Raw genomic sequence first — 18,583 nt, forward strand, 5'->3', positions numbered from 1 at the left:
ATGGCAGAAGAGTCGAAATGGGACAACACAGTGGGTTTGTACAACGGCAGAACCAAAGCCACGATGACGCCATTAAGTGTTTTTTGTCATCTTTCTGTTTCATCCCCATTGCAGACAAAACAAAATGCGTATCTCTGAATGAAGTGTACGAGAACGCTGAGAAAGCAAGATATGACAAGACATTATGCTAGTGCCATAGGCCGTGAACCAGCACCATGCTGCCAAATTAGTCAAGGCACAAAAGCTGCTGTACACGGCGACTAATAAACAAAAATAATAACGCATAAATTTGAACAGTCGGACAATAAAAGTTCCTCGAGAAATTGCACGCTTTAGTCTAGGTAACTAGAGCCAAATATACAAAAGAGGTATCACAAGGATGTCGTGCTTCGAAAAATACGATTTGCTCGCCAGAACTATATGATGTACTAATAAATTAAATTTAGGAATTTTATTCCAGAATTTTTAGGCACCACAATATGATTATGAGGCACACCCTGGCCGGGAACTCTTTATTACTTGTGACCACCAAAGGTTTTTAGCGTGCACTTAAATATTAGTACACAAGTGTCCTTGGCTTTATGGCCTCCACCACGGCCATCGATGATGTAAAAGCCCAGTGAGAATGAGGACGACAGCAAGGTAACACAGCACAAGTAGTGCTTTATTTCTGTCTAGAATAAACACCTAATATCGAGAATAAACACCGACCTCGTAAAGGCAAAGATGAGCCAAATGATGTAGAAGAATCCGAAAAAGGACATCTTGAAGCTTCCCAGCAAGATCTCGCCAAAGGTCATGGAGCGCAGCTTCTGGTACTGGCGCCGAATGTTGGACGGCCGCAGCACCGAGAGCAACGCACCAATGCCGTCGCGCAGAAGACCCAGGCCCTGCTTGAGAGGCTCCAGCGGGCCCCTGCAATCAGACACGGCGAGTCAGCAAAGGTTGGCAAACAAGCATTTGGTGGACCAAGCGAGTAGTTGTTAAAGACTCTAAAAAGAAATGAAAAATAAGGCAGGTCTCGCGTAAATTTGCCCTGGTTATTCAAGCCTATTGAAATGGTATCTTGTCTCAACTGCTATTGTGTCTAATACGCAAATGCCCAAGAAAGTGGAGGAGAGGATGGCGACTATGGTAGCCTTACTGGTAAAGCACGGCATGCGTAATGTGGAACATGTGGGTTCAGCTTCAACGTGTAGCAAGTTGTCTTTTCGTCCACTTTCAGTTCCATTTTCCTTAATATTTCTAACTTTCAATAAAATAGAACAATTATTTTCTCAATGCTGGCACTGGCTTCATTAGCCTTCATATGGTTATGACTAACACCATATCGTAGCAGCTATCATATAACACCACCCTAGCAGCAAAGCATCATAGAGAGTGAACAGCTGCAAGTACCGATCCACCTCTTTACCCCTAGTTGCTGGTTTGCGATCTCATTGTACACCTTAGTGCGGCAGGACGAGGTGCAAGGGCTGCACTGCACTTGTTATTTTCCTTCGAGGAAAATGTAAACTGCCATCAGAAGAGAAGGTGATGCCCTCGTGTGAGGCGTTACGGTGATGGGTTTCCAATCACGTACTGCGATCCTACAGAATTAGCGCCAAATGCGGCAAGGGCTTTCGTTTGCATTAAAAAATCAAATCAACAAGAAAGAAATGAAGAACCGGAGAAGCATAAGCATTTGGGCTAATTGGTTCATGACTTCAGCACAAACAGCTAAAAAATGACGCGAGAAAGAGGCACACAAGAGCGTCTGTTCCTGTCTGACGTCATGTTTTTTTACGCTGTTTCCACTCAAGTAATGAAACAGATTACAAGATGACAATAAAGTTTCACATAAGCTTTCAGCTTAGAGGAAACTTCATTTTTCTCAAAGCAGCAGATAGGTTTCACGTGATGTCATGGACCCAGCTTCTCACCGTCCTTGTTCACCAACAAGGGAGCCATGATGACGTCAGTGAACCCTATTCACTGCTGCCGGTAACCTAGCTGTATTCATTGTGTTAAAGACATGGCTGGAACTAAATTCCCTGTTGTCTGTGCCAGAGCCATGGCAGCACTCTCACATGTAAAGTTGCCCTACCAAGAACGCATCCTGTTATGTACTCCCGTTTCTTGTTTAAACAGTCTCTCACCGTGCTCGCACGGCAACATAGCAGCTACAATGGTGTCAATTTGAACCACCTGTTGGTGAGCTGAAAATACTATCAAAGTCTTACGAAAACGTCAGGAAAGGTGGTGAAAGGACGGACCCTTAGTGACAAAGAAAAAAAGGCGGTTGTAATGAAAGGCACTCACGGTGGCCTCGCCTCCTCCGCTCCCAAGAATGTGTAGGGATCTGCCTTGGCTGGAGGCTCCTCGGTGTCTTCATTTGATATGCTGCTCGCATGTTGCATCTGGACAGTCCAAATTACGTGGTAAATTCCTGTTGATTTACCCGGCCTCAGTGCCTGCACACAGCTCTGTGTCTTGCTAAAAGTGCAGTTAATGCATAGTAACAACCATTGATATGACAAATATCTTCACAACTTGGCATTCCAGGCAATGTGCTGACTATTCCTGCTAAGACAGAAGGAAGATGGAGGCTTAAGTAATCAGCAGTGCACAAACAAGGAATGTGACTGTAGCCAGCATTTGAACAAGTGGGCTTGTCTTCATCGGGGTAATAAAGATCCAGTCAAAATCTAGTCACTTTCTCGCAACATTGGCTACGGCGACATTTCTTGTTCAACCACTGTTATTCAAACCTTCCTGCTGTTCCTCGATAGCTTTTGTTATTGTTTTACAATATAAACTGTATAAATAGCCTTTCTTCACCTTAGATACCTATTAAGACGGAAACATGAGTAGAAAAACAGAGAAAACAGTGCTATTGATTGATTGCTCAGAGTACTCCAGATTAAATTAACACGTTCATGTCAGTTCAGTGAATGGACACTTGTTAAGCATGGCTCTTGTTCTGTGAAACCAACAACGGCAAACCTTTCTGGAACTATACCTACTGAATGTCTATAGCCAGTCAGTGACCACATTTTGGTAATTTGGTAAGAAAGATGAAATTTGAACAATAAATTTTGGACAAAGACTTTGCGCAAACGTTTGGACTTTTTGCAGCCACATAAAGCATCAACACGCAGTGTTTCATGTGTTGTGGTTCGAACGAAGGAAAGGGATGTCAGTTTTCAACTTTATTATAATTAGGATTTCACTTACGCACTAGACAGGTGTAGCTATAGAGTACAAAGTTCAAAAGGAAAAAAAGTAACACACCTCAAATATGGCATCCTCGCAGAAGTTAACGAATGCCTCTAGTTTCTCCTTGTCACCACCTTCAGTCACAATGCTGTAGAAGAAGGCCCTCTTTGACTCCTGCATGCAGGCATTATAACATACACATGAGCCGGATAGCACAATGGTGCTACTATAAAAATAACTTTTCAAGCCAAGTATCACATAACATCTTACAGCAGCTGCAGGAAAGTGCACAAGCTATTTCGGCTTTGCAGGACAAGTTCTTACTCCAACTGTCACAATTCTGCAGTTACAGCTTTAACTCGAGCGAAAACAGCACATTTCTTTCTCAATTTGTTTCCACCAGTAATAAATACACTCAAACTTCACGTTTTTAATTTCAACGAGACAGTAAAGTTGAGAGAACTTTACCTTCTGACACTTTTGCAAAATGTATCAGGCGTGTGTACACGTGATGATTCACTCAGTAGAGGGCAGTGTAACTGCACGAAAACAACTGTGCCAATTTTTTTGGCCACAACACCAATTACCAATGTTCCTCCAATGACAGAAAGTCAAATTGTAGTTATTATGCCTAAAAACTAGCTATTGGGCTAGTTTGTTTTGCATAAATGTTGCAGGAAATTAGCACAGCAAAAGATGCACACACTGCACATGTGTTTGTCCCTTTTCTGTGCGCACATCCGTTTTCCTGCTAATTCCCTCCCCTCGACCGTTATTATTCAGTTTTCACAAGAAATAGAGCAGACACGAACTTAAAAATTACTAGAATGATTTTTTCTGAATCTAGTTACCACAGCTTTCATGCAGTTTCGGTCTGAAGATCAGCTATGCAGCTAATACTGTAGGCTACAGCTTACAGCTCTGCAAAAGTGAACTTCACCGTGGCCTGCACTACAGAATTGAGAAGTGCACTGCGCATAATGCACACATGAGCGAAGGATATGCATTAATTTCAATTCCTGGCTGCGCAAGAGCTGAAAAACAATTTGCTCTTCTATTACTTTTGTGTTCCAAAAACTTTTGTGAGCATAAGTGCGGAGACAGAAAGAGCACAAGAACATCATGAAGCACTTTCATATTTTCGTCCTCATCTTGCTCCGAATGTTTCAAAGAATACATAATTATATTATTTATTTTCTGATACTATGCGCTAAGAAAAAAAGTGCAAACCACCATTTCAAAAGAGTCCTTAAGTATTCTCAAACACTGGCTAGCTGTTTCAACAATGACAACGACAATGATGATAATGATCTCAGTGAGATAAGGGGCAAACTGGCAAACTATTTTTTTGTAAATCTAAACACTGCGTTGCCTTCTTCACCATTCTGTGTTCATTTAATCTTATGCCTGTCATGGAAACATGTTATCAATGGTTTTCTGTTACGTCATATGAATGGACACAAAGAGAGCTGAAAGAACACATAGCAGCCAGCGTTTTTAGATGTGTCAGTTCCATAACTACCACCAGAGTCCTCCAATATCTTTATTTACTAATAAGTTTCATGTAGTTATTAAATGAATCTGCCACCAAACTACACCACCTTTTTCTATTGCCTACCATGCCCACTTGGCAAAGTCTGCTGCGAGCATCCCCGTGCAGCAAACAATGGAAAGATGCAATAGGGCTTCTGAGATTTTGACATGCAATACGCCCTGTGAGTGGTAACTCTCATTCTCAATCTCAGAGACCATTATTTATTCTCTGCCATGTTGCAGCATGTACCATGGAGAAAGTTTGGTGGGTGTGCAAAGCAGCAAAAGACGGTTGTGCTCCAGGGTGACATTTTAAAGCTCAGCAAGTAAACCACTTTATATTAGTAATGCGAATAGAGTGCTTGCCTTAATTTGTGGCTTTTCCCACTGATCGATTGTGGACTCTTTGATCTCGAAGTAGACTCTCTCTATCCTCTTGCTGCTACCTGTAAATAAAACACGGGGAGAAAGAAGAATTAGAAACAAATCAGCTTCAGGTTCTAGGACACAAATCTTAGTAAATGAACTCATCCACGCCTTCTTGTTCATAAAGAGAACATTAACCCGCAGCACCATACATCAAGTTCCTTGCCACAGATATCAAAAAGAGTTTTCAAGCACCATTTCCCAGCTTACCCATAATTTCGATGCGACCAAGAAACTGCTCGAAATAGTTGAGCACACTGCTAGCAGTTTCCAGGAATCGTTGCAACCTGGGAGGACAACATGACTTTGGATTTAATGGTCTCAAAACAATATGAGAGCTTTTACAATGACCAAGATAACTATGAAGAGCAGAGACCTACACAAGGTGGGGCATAGTCACAAGTGGAATCCAGCAGAACAAAGGCTATGTACAAAATAGATGTCTACATATCATGGTTGTAGTCATTACGGATTTGTTCCACCAGTGTTGTGGTTAAAGCTACGCATTTTCTCGGCATTATTTTGGCATTCTTTTATTGTATATATATATATATATATAAAGAATGGCGGCTTCCCACAAGAAAAGAACATGACTGTGAGCCTTACCGTGGATCATTTGGCATGTGCTCCGAAAGATTTGTTAACAACACGGCCAAGTTGAATCCTGAAACAGAGTTTGTCATCAAGAGTTGTCCACACTTGTGGGGCAAAAAATAACAGATATTATATTGTAAGACTGGGAAACACTAAGATAATTTCCTATGTTTTAGCTTCATAGTATGGCTTCACAGGGAATGGTATATTGCGCTTTCAATGAGAAACATGATAATAATCTCAGCACATTTCTCAACTCTGAGACCTCCTGACATTCAATATTCAGATAACTGCACCGTGTAAGACATTTCAGTCAACTTATTTCTTTACATAAATATTCTCTAAATAATAATTAAAATTTATGGCCTGGTTACCTGAAGGTTGAATCAAAATACCATTTCTAATAGGAAAATAATTAAACATAATGCTGACATTACTAACATGAGCTGGCGAACAATGCATAACACCAACAATAATACGCACAGACAAACTAATTAACCAAGAGTATTCTCATATCTCTAATTGCTTTTCAGTTCATTTTTCACGCGATAGCGTAAAGGGCCCCGTGTCGCCGAAAATCAGGCGTTGGCGTTGGCCGGATGTCGGCGTCCGTGGCGGATAAAATCATCCCCAGCCAGCCCGACCGCACAGGCCCTCCACGTGGTGCAAGGTTTTGGTGAACAAAAATTGACTTTCTCACAGTGAAATCGCGTCAGAAAATTGGTAAAGTATAACCTAACCACAACCTACAGACATGGTGGCGTCGGATTGTAATTTGAATGTACGAGAAAACATGATTATGTTCCGAGGAAACTCCAACACAAACCCGTTTCCAGCATTTCTACCAGACCTACAGCGGCGCGCTCGGGTAGTTTACTTGCGAAAATGCTATCCAGTTGGTACTCGCATCTTTGGCAATCAAAATTGGCACTTCGCCTGTCTAATGCCTTTTGGACACGCGCACGCGTCGGGGCAATAGCAAACAATCAATAAAAGAATAAAAAAGGTGCTAGGGCCTTCACATTTTAATATAAGACGACTTATATTGCCCCTGGAAAAACGTCTGCCCAACAATGCGTTTCTGTTTAAAAGTGAAGCCGACTATAAGGGGATCGGTGTAAGCTTAGTCTTTGTAAGCCGGTTTCTCACTTTCAGTGTTGCAGTGAAGCCCACTAAAAATGAGATGGGAACGGGGCCCGATAACGCTATGGCGTTCCACTCTTAAAGGCGAAGCTTAAGCATCCTTCAATTTTTCAATTTTATTGTTAAGGCTAAATGCAGAAAGGACTGCCTGAAAATGGCACTCATACACTGTTAAGCAATAATGTGTTTTGCAACACATAAGCGCTACTACTGCAGGACATTGTAACAACAAATAAAATCTTACCAATATCTTTGGCCGGGTTATGGAACCTCTCCGTGAACTCGCGATAATCAATCAGGTCATCCATGTTTGGTTCGCAGCAGCTCATAAGGAAAGCGATTTCGTCCCTAGAGGAAATGCAGCCATTACCGTGAGTAAGACTTCACCACAATGCCACAATTACACCAAACACCTAAAATTCCACTTACTAAGCGGAAGGTATAACGTACACAACAGAGGTCATCTTGCTCGCCCATGTGCCTAAGTCTATAGACTGCACACTATGCAACCACCCTCAATACAAGCAAGATCGACAGTGGTTGAGTGCTACTGTTGCCTGTCTACACAGCCGACTGTTGTCAGAGGACATTATATTGGGCCTTTGAAACTAAGGGCTCTAAATCTAGTTTTCAGGCTATCCAATCCAGGCCTGCCTTGACTATTTAAAAAGTATGGACCTGGACTCTGGTCTATGACTATATTTGCCGAGTTAGTGTTTTGCGTGTTCTCAATGCCATCATCCTCACCCATCGCATATTTTTCTTTCCCTTTTTGCTGTGCCGTGTATAGCTGGCTAGGGGACTGTACTGAGGGCTGTGATCATGCATACATCTGGCTTTACGAATGTTTACTCCACCTCTCATGTCACTGAGTAGGCAGTGTTCTACTGGCGCTCCTGTCTCACTGTGCTGCCGACCGCTGCCAAAAGTGCGGCGCCGGCAAATTTAGAGTACGCAAGCAAACGTTCGGAATGCGAGATGCTTGCACGATCTTGCACCAGGCCGACCTCTCTACTCTCCTTACCATTGAACTTTTTTCTCTCTCGTACCACGTTCAGCTGCACCCATGGAAATTCTTTATTAATGCATTAGCATTAGGGGTGTCAAAGTGGAAATAAGTGTATGTGTATGAAGTGTGGAAAGCCGGTCACGTGACAGAGGTAGAGAGGGGATGGGAGAGCTTAGAAGAGCGTGTAGGGGTGCATGTGTATGCGTTTATATATAGGGCAACTGACGCCTTCAATTACATTTTACTCCACGGAGAGCCACGCCGTGCACCCCCATAACACATTTCTCTCGCATTCACTGCGAGATCATCACCTATTTTTTATTTATTTACTTAAGTAATATGACTAATTCATTTTAATCATGCATTGCCAACAGGTCATACTGAAGAAAGTACCAAAAGCAGTACGCAATTTTCAAAAACGATGGAACACAATGATCTCTCCCTTGTCATTTTCCCTAATCCTTAAGGCGCTTGAACAGACCAACAAGACATGCTGTCATGATTAAATCGGCTTCAAAGTTTTGTAAATCACCATCTAAAGTCATTAGGGAGTATTTATTTCCAAGTTCCAAAAATGAACACTGCATTATTTCTCAAGGCTATAAAAATTTATGTCAGAAAATGTGCAAAGGTGGGATAGTTGGATACTAATCTAAGAAAATAGGAAACTGTCATATAAGAAACGCACGGGTTGTAAATCTTCTGCTGCTCCATGGCCTTCTGGAAGTCCTTGGGTGTTATCCAGCCCGTGTTCTTGGAGTCGATCTCCTGCAACCAGTAACCATAGAACCACATGACACTACCAGACTCCTAAAGACACCATCATACTCTTAAAGACAAATATTGTTGGGTGCACATCGTACCTGGAATGAACTTGATGATGTGAGCTCCTTGAGCTTGAGGAACATGTCGAAGAACCTCAAAATGAGCTGCAACAAGGCATGGTAATATGTAGATGTGAGTCGTTCTTTCCGTAAAGGCGCATAATAAGTAATTGAAGAGCATGCTAACGAACACGCTATTTATCTGAGCTTGGTAGGAAAAGAAACAAGATCATAAAAAAGTCGCTAGCCAAAATTATGGATAAAATGAAGCAAAGGAAAGATAACATTCTGAAAACAGCGCACAAGACAACACAACAATAAAAATAAGGCAGACAATAGCGGCATTGTTGTTTTGATATCTGTGCTGTTTTTAGAGTGTTGATTTAAGCCAACTAGCCCAATTTTGTATGTATGGCGAATAACAGGTGAACAAAACAGAAAAACTCAGTTCATTTCATCTACAAATTGAGTTAAGTTATAAGGTTTAACTTCACAAAACTTCATAGTGAGTTATGAAAGACATTGTAGTGGAGGGCTCTGTATAATGTCTGACCACTTTAAGTTTTTTAATGTGCACCAAAAGCACAGTACAAGAACACTCTTGTGTCCTGAACCCATTATAATGCAGGCATAAGCATTACATGCTTCTTTATTTCATCACAATCAACTTTCTTTACACCAGTTTTATTCCTCTATTAAGCTAACCATGCTGGTGCACACCAAATTATAGGTGCTTCATATGTGGTTGCCGTGGCAGTAGTGAAGACCACAATCACACGACTCCTACGCGATAATCATCACACAAACCAGAATTGGCAACATGCATGATCACTGTGTGACATCTCTACAGAAGTTTAGATTTTACAAGTACGTGCGAGATCCCCCCGGCGAGACATCAATTGTTTACTTCAAGAATGGTACTTTAACTTCTCGTAATTGTCTAAGGCAAGCACACCCCAGTATAACGTTCTCGCAATTCACGGCTCGCCTTTCAAGCTCACAAAATGTGGCCGCTGCAAGTTCTTCCTACAAACGCTCACTACATAGTAACCCCTGCCTGACACGTGTACACAAAGCAGCCTTAGAGTAATGAACCGTGCACGACCACTGTGCATATAAAGTGTACACTTAGGTCGTAGCTCATTAAGCTTGCTAGGTTATTGGTTACATCAGCTCATTGTTGTGTGTTTGACACTTGCTGCGGCCAGTGATCAGCTTTGTTTTTTTTACTGTATTTCCCAGGGAATAGCGACTTGTGCTGGCTTCCAATTAATTGCGCGAACTTTATTTAAATTTTCGTCTGTTCGCTTTTCTGGTGAAGTACTCACCTCAACATTTGAGGCCGATTCCACCAGCGTGTCCACCATTTGCTTTCCAATGGTACCGTTCATCACGTTACCTATAGTACAGCAGAAGACCATGATTGTGCCATTCACTAATGACTCTATCAAAAGGGCAAATGCCCTTAAAATAACTAGAGCAACAACATGCGTTCTTCACGTCACCTAAACAATTTAGACCAAACAGAGTGACACTACTTTTCCCATGAGGCCTTACGCTTAAAAGTTTTTATAAAGCTATCATACTTCATTTTGAATATAGATTACCATATGTGTTAAATGCGTGGTAATGAGCGTAATTAGGTGTGCTGAGAACAAAGCCTGAATGCTGGACACAGACTTCTTCTTGACATCATTTAACAGAGGCTTATGCTTATGTAAAGTGGAAAAAGAAGGCCTTAAGGGAACCACATAAATGTTAAATTTACAAATATTACCTCTACAAAGCCTTTCATAGTTTTATTCAGTCTGTTATGCTTATGTTAACAAATGATTCAGATGGTTATGATAACTAGCGCTGCGCAGGACAACACTCAATACAAAGAAATTTGCTTGCAGAAAGCATGGATTCTTGATACACATGTGGAAATATCATGGGTTCACAAGAAAACAAAAATGAAAATGCTGGAAGGAAACAGAAACGAGAAAAAAAGATACATTTTATGAGCATTGAAATCTCTATTCTGGTGCAAAATTTAGGATGTGATAAATGCAGCATACTTTTTCAGCTGCCATAAAGACGTAGCATTTTATACAGAGCTGAGCATCTACCATAAGTGGAAAGTGCATTAACAATTCTGGTAGTTTTCTAGCATAGTCATGAAGAAAATAAAATGAAGTCCATCTGAAGAAACTCCGCTCAGTTCTTTTACAACATAATAAACTCACCTTCAAGCATACTGAGCATCATGATGACCATCTCTTGCTGCAGTTGCAACAACTCATTGAGGAGATCTAGCTGACTTGAGTTCTAGATTGAAAAGAAAGGAAAATGTACTGCATTTAGTACACATAACCTATGTAACCATAGGAATCCGCACTACTGTTAGTGAAAGTTGTGGGCGAAAAAAATATCTGAATCCATTTGATCCGCAGTGTAGACCCAGCTGAAGTAAACAGCAATTCAAAGCATACTTGTTCTGTACACACTGTCTGTCAGACTTAGACTGTCTGACTTTTTTAACAGTCTCTTGCAAATATTTGTTTTCCACATACTAGTGCCATCTGCATGTGTATATTCGTTTCATATATTTGTGTATTCTGCACATGTTTATGTATATTTTCATTGAATAATTGTGTAACAAGAATTCTAATATGAGTTGTACTATTTGTATAGCATGAATTTTCTGCACCTAATGAAAAACATCCTTGTGAATCCTATCCGACTGAATTCTCACTGCTGGGTCTGTAAAGATTCTGTGCAAAATAAATACATAAATAAAATCAGATGAGTATTCACCAACATCTCTAGCCTTGATGCAAGTACCTAAATTTCTTAGCTTTTTTTTCAACCATATTCATTAGTACTGTCCATCTTTCATGCCACAACATTTATGCTCTCCCTGAAATATTTCGCAAGTTATTTCATGTCAACATGCTTTTGAACAGAAGCTATGCAACTGTCCATCGATACCTTGAATATTCTCTATAAGATAAAGTAGACTATGCTAGCAAGTAGGGGACAGTGGAACCAAGCTTCAACAAACAGCACCATCTTCCAAGCACATGCATGTGTTACCTTGGACAGCTTGTCTTGCATGTGGGCAAAAAGGAAAAGGAAGCCACCCACTGCGTCCCAGAGACGACTGTGTGCCAACGCCTGCTGATTCAGTGAGCATGGACCCTGCATGGCAAAAGTGGTTGGGAAAATTACAGTCATCACCAGCAACCTCGTTTATGTCTACTGCAGGGCGAAGTCATCTGCCAGTGTTCTGCAATAACCCCAGTCTTGCATCATCTGAGTGCATCTTATGCCTGCAAAGGTTCCAACTGTCATTCCATGGTAGGAAAAATATGCCATATCAAAGGCCAACTCATCAACATGCAACACGTTCTGAGCCCCTATGTTCCATCGCTACAACAAATAGTTTCCCACCGTGTACTAAAGAATGCCGAGAAAGGAAGAGAATGCCAGTAACGCCTACAGTGTTGAGACGGTTCCTTAATGGGCACAACAGGATGGGGGTACCTGAATTCTATTACAGCGTCCGAATCCTTGCACTTGGCTCAGTACCGTGAAAAAATGTCCATGAAACCAGCACTGAAAGCACTGTCTGTCATGCCAACAATTTTTTCAGCACTTTCACGCAAGTATTTACTGTCAGCTTCAGTTTCTATAAGAACTTATTTCAACGATATTGTCACGTAGTAGTGACGATGAAGCAAACAGTCGTAAAACTGTGAATGACGAAACTGATTCTTTATTAGGCGAACCTGTGCCCACAAAAGCAAGTTACACTCGAAGCACAACCATAGCGGCTAACACAGTCGGCGATCGTCGAAAATCTGATCAGCGGCGAAATGCGTCGGCTTTTATACATGAGTCATCGAAGGTTCCAGGTCATTCCCTGGTGCCCGCGTGTCTTCCAGAAAGTTCTAGACAATTCGCGTCGGTCGTACAATCAGATTACGTAAGCGTCGGTGACAACATACAACAGATAGAAGCATCAATAATGTTCGAAAAACATCGGAAGCATGCAGGCGCGTCCGGTGCCTAGTAATGACGTTTAACATTTGTTAGTCGATGCAAAGCGGTCACCGGTGAAATATAAACATGTGCACGTGTCAATTTTAACTGCCTCAAGTGTTAGTCACTAGAAGTTATGGATGTCTGAAAGTGTCCATGAACGTGTCCTAGTGGAAGACACATATTAAAATGCAAACTTAGGTGGCCGGGACTCCAGCGCACCATATTATAACATGAAAGCGACGTAGCGAACGGGACTCCAGCGTAGCCATATTATAACATGAAAGCGACGTAGCGAAACTATTTACAGAGTGTATTTACAAGGGTAGCATGCCCTGGCCAACATGGAAACGAGCCAACTTCAAGGAAGGCACCTCTTCGCCATCAGATGAGCAGTGGACGCCTACGGGTACGTCCCACTAAATCCAAGGGTCAACATCATCTTCTAGAATCCCATAGCAATATTACTGACTCACAGTCCCATACAAAGAGCACTTACGGGATACTAATGCACGATTATGTTATTTGTACACTGCATTTATCCAACATTTACTCTTGTTATGCATGAAAACAGCTGTTTTTGGAAAAGAAAAGTCATTCTGCTTCTTTAGAATAACAAAAACACCAACATTTCCATGTACATCTTGTCGCTGGTATAAGAGTGCCTTGTGCATCGTGGCACATGTTGAGGAGGCTGTCCTACGCTTTTATACAGGTTGTACCAAATATCATGCACCAAGATTTAAAAATATGCAAATGGCGCATAGCTGGACAGAACCACAGTGATGTTTGCCGTCGCTTGCAGATACTTAGATTATCTTTTACATTCCGTATTTGTACATAATTACTCTTAGTTATTTACCTATTTCTCAAATATTATATTTAGATGAAAAGTGCCAATGACAAAATTGTAGAGCAGTATGAAAAACTCCCAATACACTTTTCTGTTGCTTCATATGTGTTACATAAAAATGGGTCCTTCAAAGAGTGAAAAAACGTCCACAAATACACACAAAGTGCCGTCGTCGACACTCGGAAAAACACTTTTATGTAGCATATATTGAGCAACAAAAAGCTGTATCAGGCGTTTTCTGTACTGCTCTAGAATTTTCTCAGCGACACTTTTCATTCAAATATATTATTCGAAAAGTTGGTTGAATATTTGAGACTAATTATGCAATTAGGCGGAATGACAAAAATAATCCATCTCCAAGCGACGGCAAACAACATTACCGTGGTTCTGTCCAGATACGTGGCATTTCTATATTTTTGAATCTTGGTGCATAATAGTTGGGAGATCCTGTATAGCTTCAGCAAAGAAAGCAAGCCACCTGCACTGAATGAAGGCAAGGGGTTTTAAGGCATGACCCAACAGCACACATTGTTGGCACTGACAGTTGCAGCGAAAGCTCTACACTTAGACTCCACCTCCCTTGTGCAGTCCAGTGCAGTAAGACTTTCAATACAGCAGTGACGTGTTCGCGACCATAAGATTGTGCTCTAATAGATACAGTTTGCTGCTCACCTGTATGAACTCGGTAAGGGTGTTGAACACTTGCTTGGCCACCGTGATGGCGCGGCAGAAGTTGTCTTGGCCCTGCGAAAAAAATATGTGAGCTGTTCACTGCTAATCAGTTAACTTGGTGACAACTATAGCATCAGTCCACACAGCGTGGTGCACTCACCGGCTGATCGATAATTTCTTTGCTTGAATAATGCCAGTAAAAATCCATGATCGATTCCTAGCAAAACAGACAACAAAGAATAGCTTTTTCTTCTGCCGTTCACATAGTGCTTTCAGAAGGAATACAGCATCACTTTGGCAACAATATCCCCCCCCCTACTTTCAGACGTCTTCCCAAAATGTATACATGCATGTATGCATGAAGTGACATTTTGATACACACTAGATCCAAACACGATTTTGCTTTTTTACTGCAGGCTGTGCTGTATGTCATATCATGATTAAATAAGAGAATTCCAGGCAGTTCTTCACGGAGAAACAGCATAAGCGGTCTGTGGAACTTATCATCAAGAATAGCAAAACTGTCTTTTCGGCATAATGAAAGAGCACTACAATTAACAAAGGCATTTAGTTGGTAACATATAAAGGAAATCTCCATCCCTATACAATGCTGTAACAGGATATGAAAAAATTTCCCCCTTAGTTTGTAAATTAACCACATACCTGCAGCCTGAGCAAATAATCCACAGTGCTGATAACGACGTTCACCGTTGTTGTGTTGCCAGCTTGCGTTCTCAAGTAGTTCTGGAATTCTGCAACGACAGAAAGCATTTGGAAAATAAATTTTAAAATTTGCCATGCAATACAGTCCTGAACTATGTTACAGTGGGGCATGATAACAATTGCAAATTGTTTGACCATGAGTTCATTAACCATGAGCTCACTAACCATCATGGTCCAGTCACAAAGTATATCGTGAGTGCACAAAAGATATGGATGAGACAAAGAAAGAAGGCGGGATAAGCAGTGAAAACTGATTGATTGATTGATTGATGACTGACACATACATGCACCACGAAAAACCTCGCAGTGAAGGGCTCTGCATCAATTTTGACCGTCAATAATATTTTAACATACACTGAGTCAATATACATAAGAAATATTGCACTCCATCTTCATAAAAATGCAGCTGCCATCTATGAATCTCCCCTAAAACATTGTGCTCAGTGGCAGCAGGCCGTAGCCATTGAGTCAACATAGCAGGTTTTCTTGCCTCATTCTCATCTTTTTTTCCTTCATGCTGGATTTATGCTTTGTAAAACATAACACCAGCTGATCCACGGACAGACACTAGCTTTGCTCCATTCACCTTTAATGTGAAGTTATCTTTAGCACTTCATCTGGGCAGAACCATTTAGGAATCAATCATTCACTCCTTGGCATGAATAAAACACCCTCAGCCTAAACCAATACTCGGGCAGCACTATCTGGGACATTGATCACATTCAGTTTATATAAATCTGTTTAATAATGACACGATTTGACACCTGACATGTTGCCAATATACACCAAAATAACTACCAATGTAAGCCCACATTTTCGATCAAAGTTTTCTCCATGACTAACGCCCATCATGCGTTTCAAAACTGCATCATGCTTGTATGCAAAAAGATATTAACTGCAACCAATGGAAAAAATATGCAGGCAAAGAAGCTATCAATGAAATCGCATTCTAAAGATGCAGTGGTTCTATTGTGTGACTGCACCCAAATATTCAATTTTGTGTACTGAAGTACGACCCCAGCATGGCATAGTTTATATAAATCTGTTTAATAATGACACGATTTGGCACCTGACATGTTGCCCATATACGCCAAATAACTACCAATGTAATCCCACATTTTCGATCCATGCTTTGTCCACGACTAACGCCCATCAGGCGTTACAAAACTGCATCTTGCTTGTATGCAAAAAATATTAATGCAACCAATGGAAGCAAAAACGCAGGCAAATAAGCTATTAATAAAATCGCATTCTAAAGATGCAGTAGAAATTGTGTGAGGTACCCAAATATTCAATTTTCTGTACTGTACGAAAACGGTAGGGCAAACTACTAGTGTCTCCATGTTTTGAAAGTCACGTGCAAAGATCCTGTAACAGAAGTGTGGGACAATACAAGAATTCAAAAGCTACTAATCACTCGCTACTCTGGAGACAATCAACACTGACAACAAGCATTGCATTAGGCAGATATCGTTGGCATAGTAAGCGCTTCAATCAAGAGGTTTTGAAAAGTTCACAAGGTATATTTATGCATATCAGACATATCTTACTGTATTGCTCATATATGACAATCAAGATATAGTATTGTTGTTTTAAAATAAACACAGAAAAGCTTTGTGCTTCATCATTATTCATTCGCTCAGATTGCACAGTTGCCAGGCTTCAAACCTGCAACTTCTGACCCTCGGGTCCGTATCTCTGTGTTTTCGATATTCCAAGAAAGCCAACGCTAGCACTCGTGACACTTGTGCAAGTATTATACGAAAATCGAAAAGGCACACTTTTTGGACAGAAATTCAAATAGGCCACTTCATGCCTCGAACGTATATGTCATTTGGTTGTGTGGTGTGGTCCTTGTGGCACTTATGAAACACCAGACTTCGATTTGTCAGCACGAGAGCTCTTTTCATTCTCCATGGCAATGGAAGTTATTGCATACCACAGGGCTCGCTTATACTGTGTTTAGTCAGCCTGGCAGTCATACACTACCTAGCTGTATACATTTGACAAAGAGCATACCTGCGTCCTCCACGGTACTGCATAACACTAAAAATTGATGTGCTATGTGCGGCATATAACCGAGTGGAATGCATTGTTAATTCTGTTCACTTCATTACATGGTCTATATCCTCCCCACCCTTATTGTTTCGTGCCAAGATATTGTTACAACACTGAAAGCAAGATGGATCGAGGAGAGCACAAGTTTGGGCTGAGGATGACAACGTTAGGGACCTGCTTGCTCTCGCTTGTCTTTTGTATGTAACCTGGGAATAGATTTCTGTGTTTCCTTAGCCCTTGTGCCACATTTTGGTGGCATTATTATTGCTAGGCTTCACTATAAGGATAAGCACATTCATGCTTGGGGGCCAGCTTGTTTCACCACACTTTCATTGTTAACGAAATCAGTGACCGAAACTAAGTGGAACCTCGTTGATACAATTCTGCGGAATACGTTTTTCAGGATGTTATACATTTTTTTTCTTTTGCCCGATAACACGATTTATAGCTTAGAAATTATTGCACGATACAATTTTTGGGTGATACACTTTATTTTCCGTTTCCCGTGAAGATAGTATCAACGAGATTCCCCTGTATAAACAGATTGGAAAACACAAAGCCCGCTCAACCGAAGACAACCTAATGAACGTAGCTGTTCCCTCACCCAAGTTGTGGCCCTCACAGAGGAGCTGCAGGAAGCGGAACAAGGCACACGTGAAGTCAGCGTCGTGCATGTTCTTCTCGCCTGCCGTCCCCTCTGCCCCAACACCCAGGCCCTCCGCTTTCTGGGTGCGCTCGAAAGCGTCCAGGTCCAGCACGCTACAATGTGTCGTGGCAAAAAAGCGAGCAAAAGGCTGAGACATTTGCACAATCCTCGGGCAAAACACCCCACTTGACAAAATAAAAAGTTACCATAAACACATATAACACTGGGTCTAACTTTTTCAGACACCAAACAAACAAACCAAGCCATATTATTATTGTTGCTACACTTGACATGCCATATTGCAACCACAGGAGAGGATTCAGAAGAGCAAAACTGATGCGAACAAATTAAACTTGTAAAGCAGTTTTCAGGGTTTGTTTATATTTTCAATCCATCCCCTCTTTTTAGACCTTCCGCAAGCAGTGCAACTTGACAGAAAGGTTGGCCCATCGCTGGTGTGGCACTTTGTAGGGCTATTTTGCATCCTCGAAAAGCAAGCAACTTTCCTTGATAGGAAGCTTTAGCTCGCGGCCCCCTATTTAAATAGATGGGAAAGGAAAACTTTTTTCTCGGCAACCACTGCACCAAATTTGATGAGGCTTGTTGCATATAAAAGAAAACGTTAAAATCTAGTAACTCTTTGTTCCAAATTTTTTATTTAGGTGGCAATTTTTTTACATTGGAAAAAATCGCAAATTTTCAAAAACGAAACTATCAAGTTTCCAACTCTAACTCAGCCATCAAAAATGATAGCACAATTTTGTAAATTGTACCTAACAATACATCTAAAGCCGGCACAATTTATATCTTCTACACGGCTCTCAAGTAGACCACTAATTCGTGAGTAAAGCTTTTGCAGAACCCTCCGTAATTAATGT

The 18,583-nt window shown here is 41.1% G+C and overlaps 1 protein-coding gene across 1 annotated transcript in view; it reads right to left on the minus strand.

Moving 5' to 3' along the window:
- Window positions 1-18,583, minus strand: part of LOC119465324 (ryanodine receptor-like) — a 268,769-nt gene that overhangs the window by 5,241 nt on the left and 244,945 nt on the right. The window contains 16 exon segments of the mRNA XM_037726127.2: window positions 712-915; window positions 2,302-2,399; window positions 3,274-3,372; window positions 5,098-5,177; window positions 5,368-5,444; window positions 5,764-5,821; window positions 7,139-7,242; window positions 8,592-8,671; window positions 8,767-8,832; window positions 10,056-10,126; window positions 10,956-11,037; window positions 11,806-11,910; window positions 14,279-14,350; window positions 14,439-14,495; window positions 14,942-15,030; window positions 17,664-17,818. Of these exon segments, the coding sequence (XP_037582055.1) occupies window positions 712-915; window positions 2,302-2,399; window positions 3,274-3,372; window positions 5,098-5,177; window positions 5,368-5,444; window positions 5,764-5,821; window positions 7,139-7,242; window positions 8,592-8,671; window positions 8,767-8,832; window positions 10,056-10,126; window positions 10,956-11,037; window positions 11,806-11,910; window positions 14,279-14,350; window positions 14,439-14,495; window positions 14,942-15,030; window positions 17,664-17,818 (1,497 nt within the window).

This window comes from Dermacentor silvarum, chromosome 9, assembly GCF_013339745.2.
Source record: "Dermacentor silvarum isolate Dsil-2018 chromosome 9, BIME_Dsil_1.4, whole genome shotgun sequence".
Taxonomy (NCBI): Eukaryota; Metazoa; Arthropoda; class Arachnida; order Ixodida; family Ixodidae; genus Dermacentor; species Dermacentor silvarum.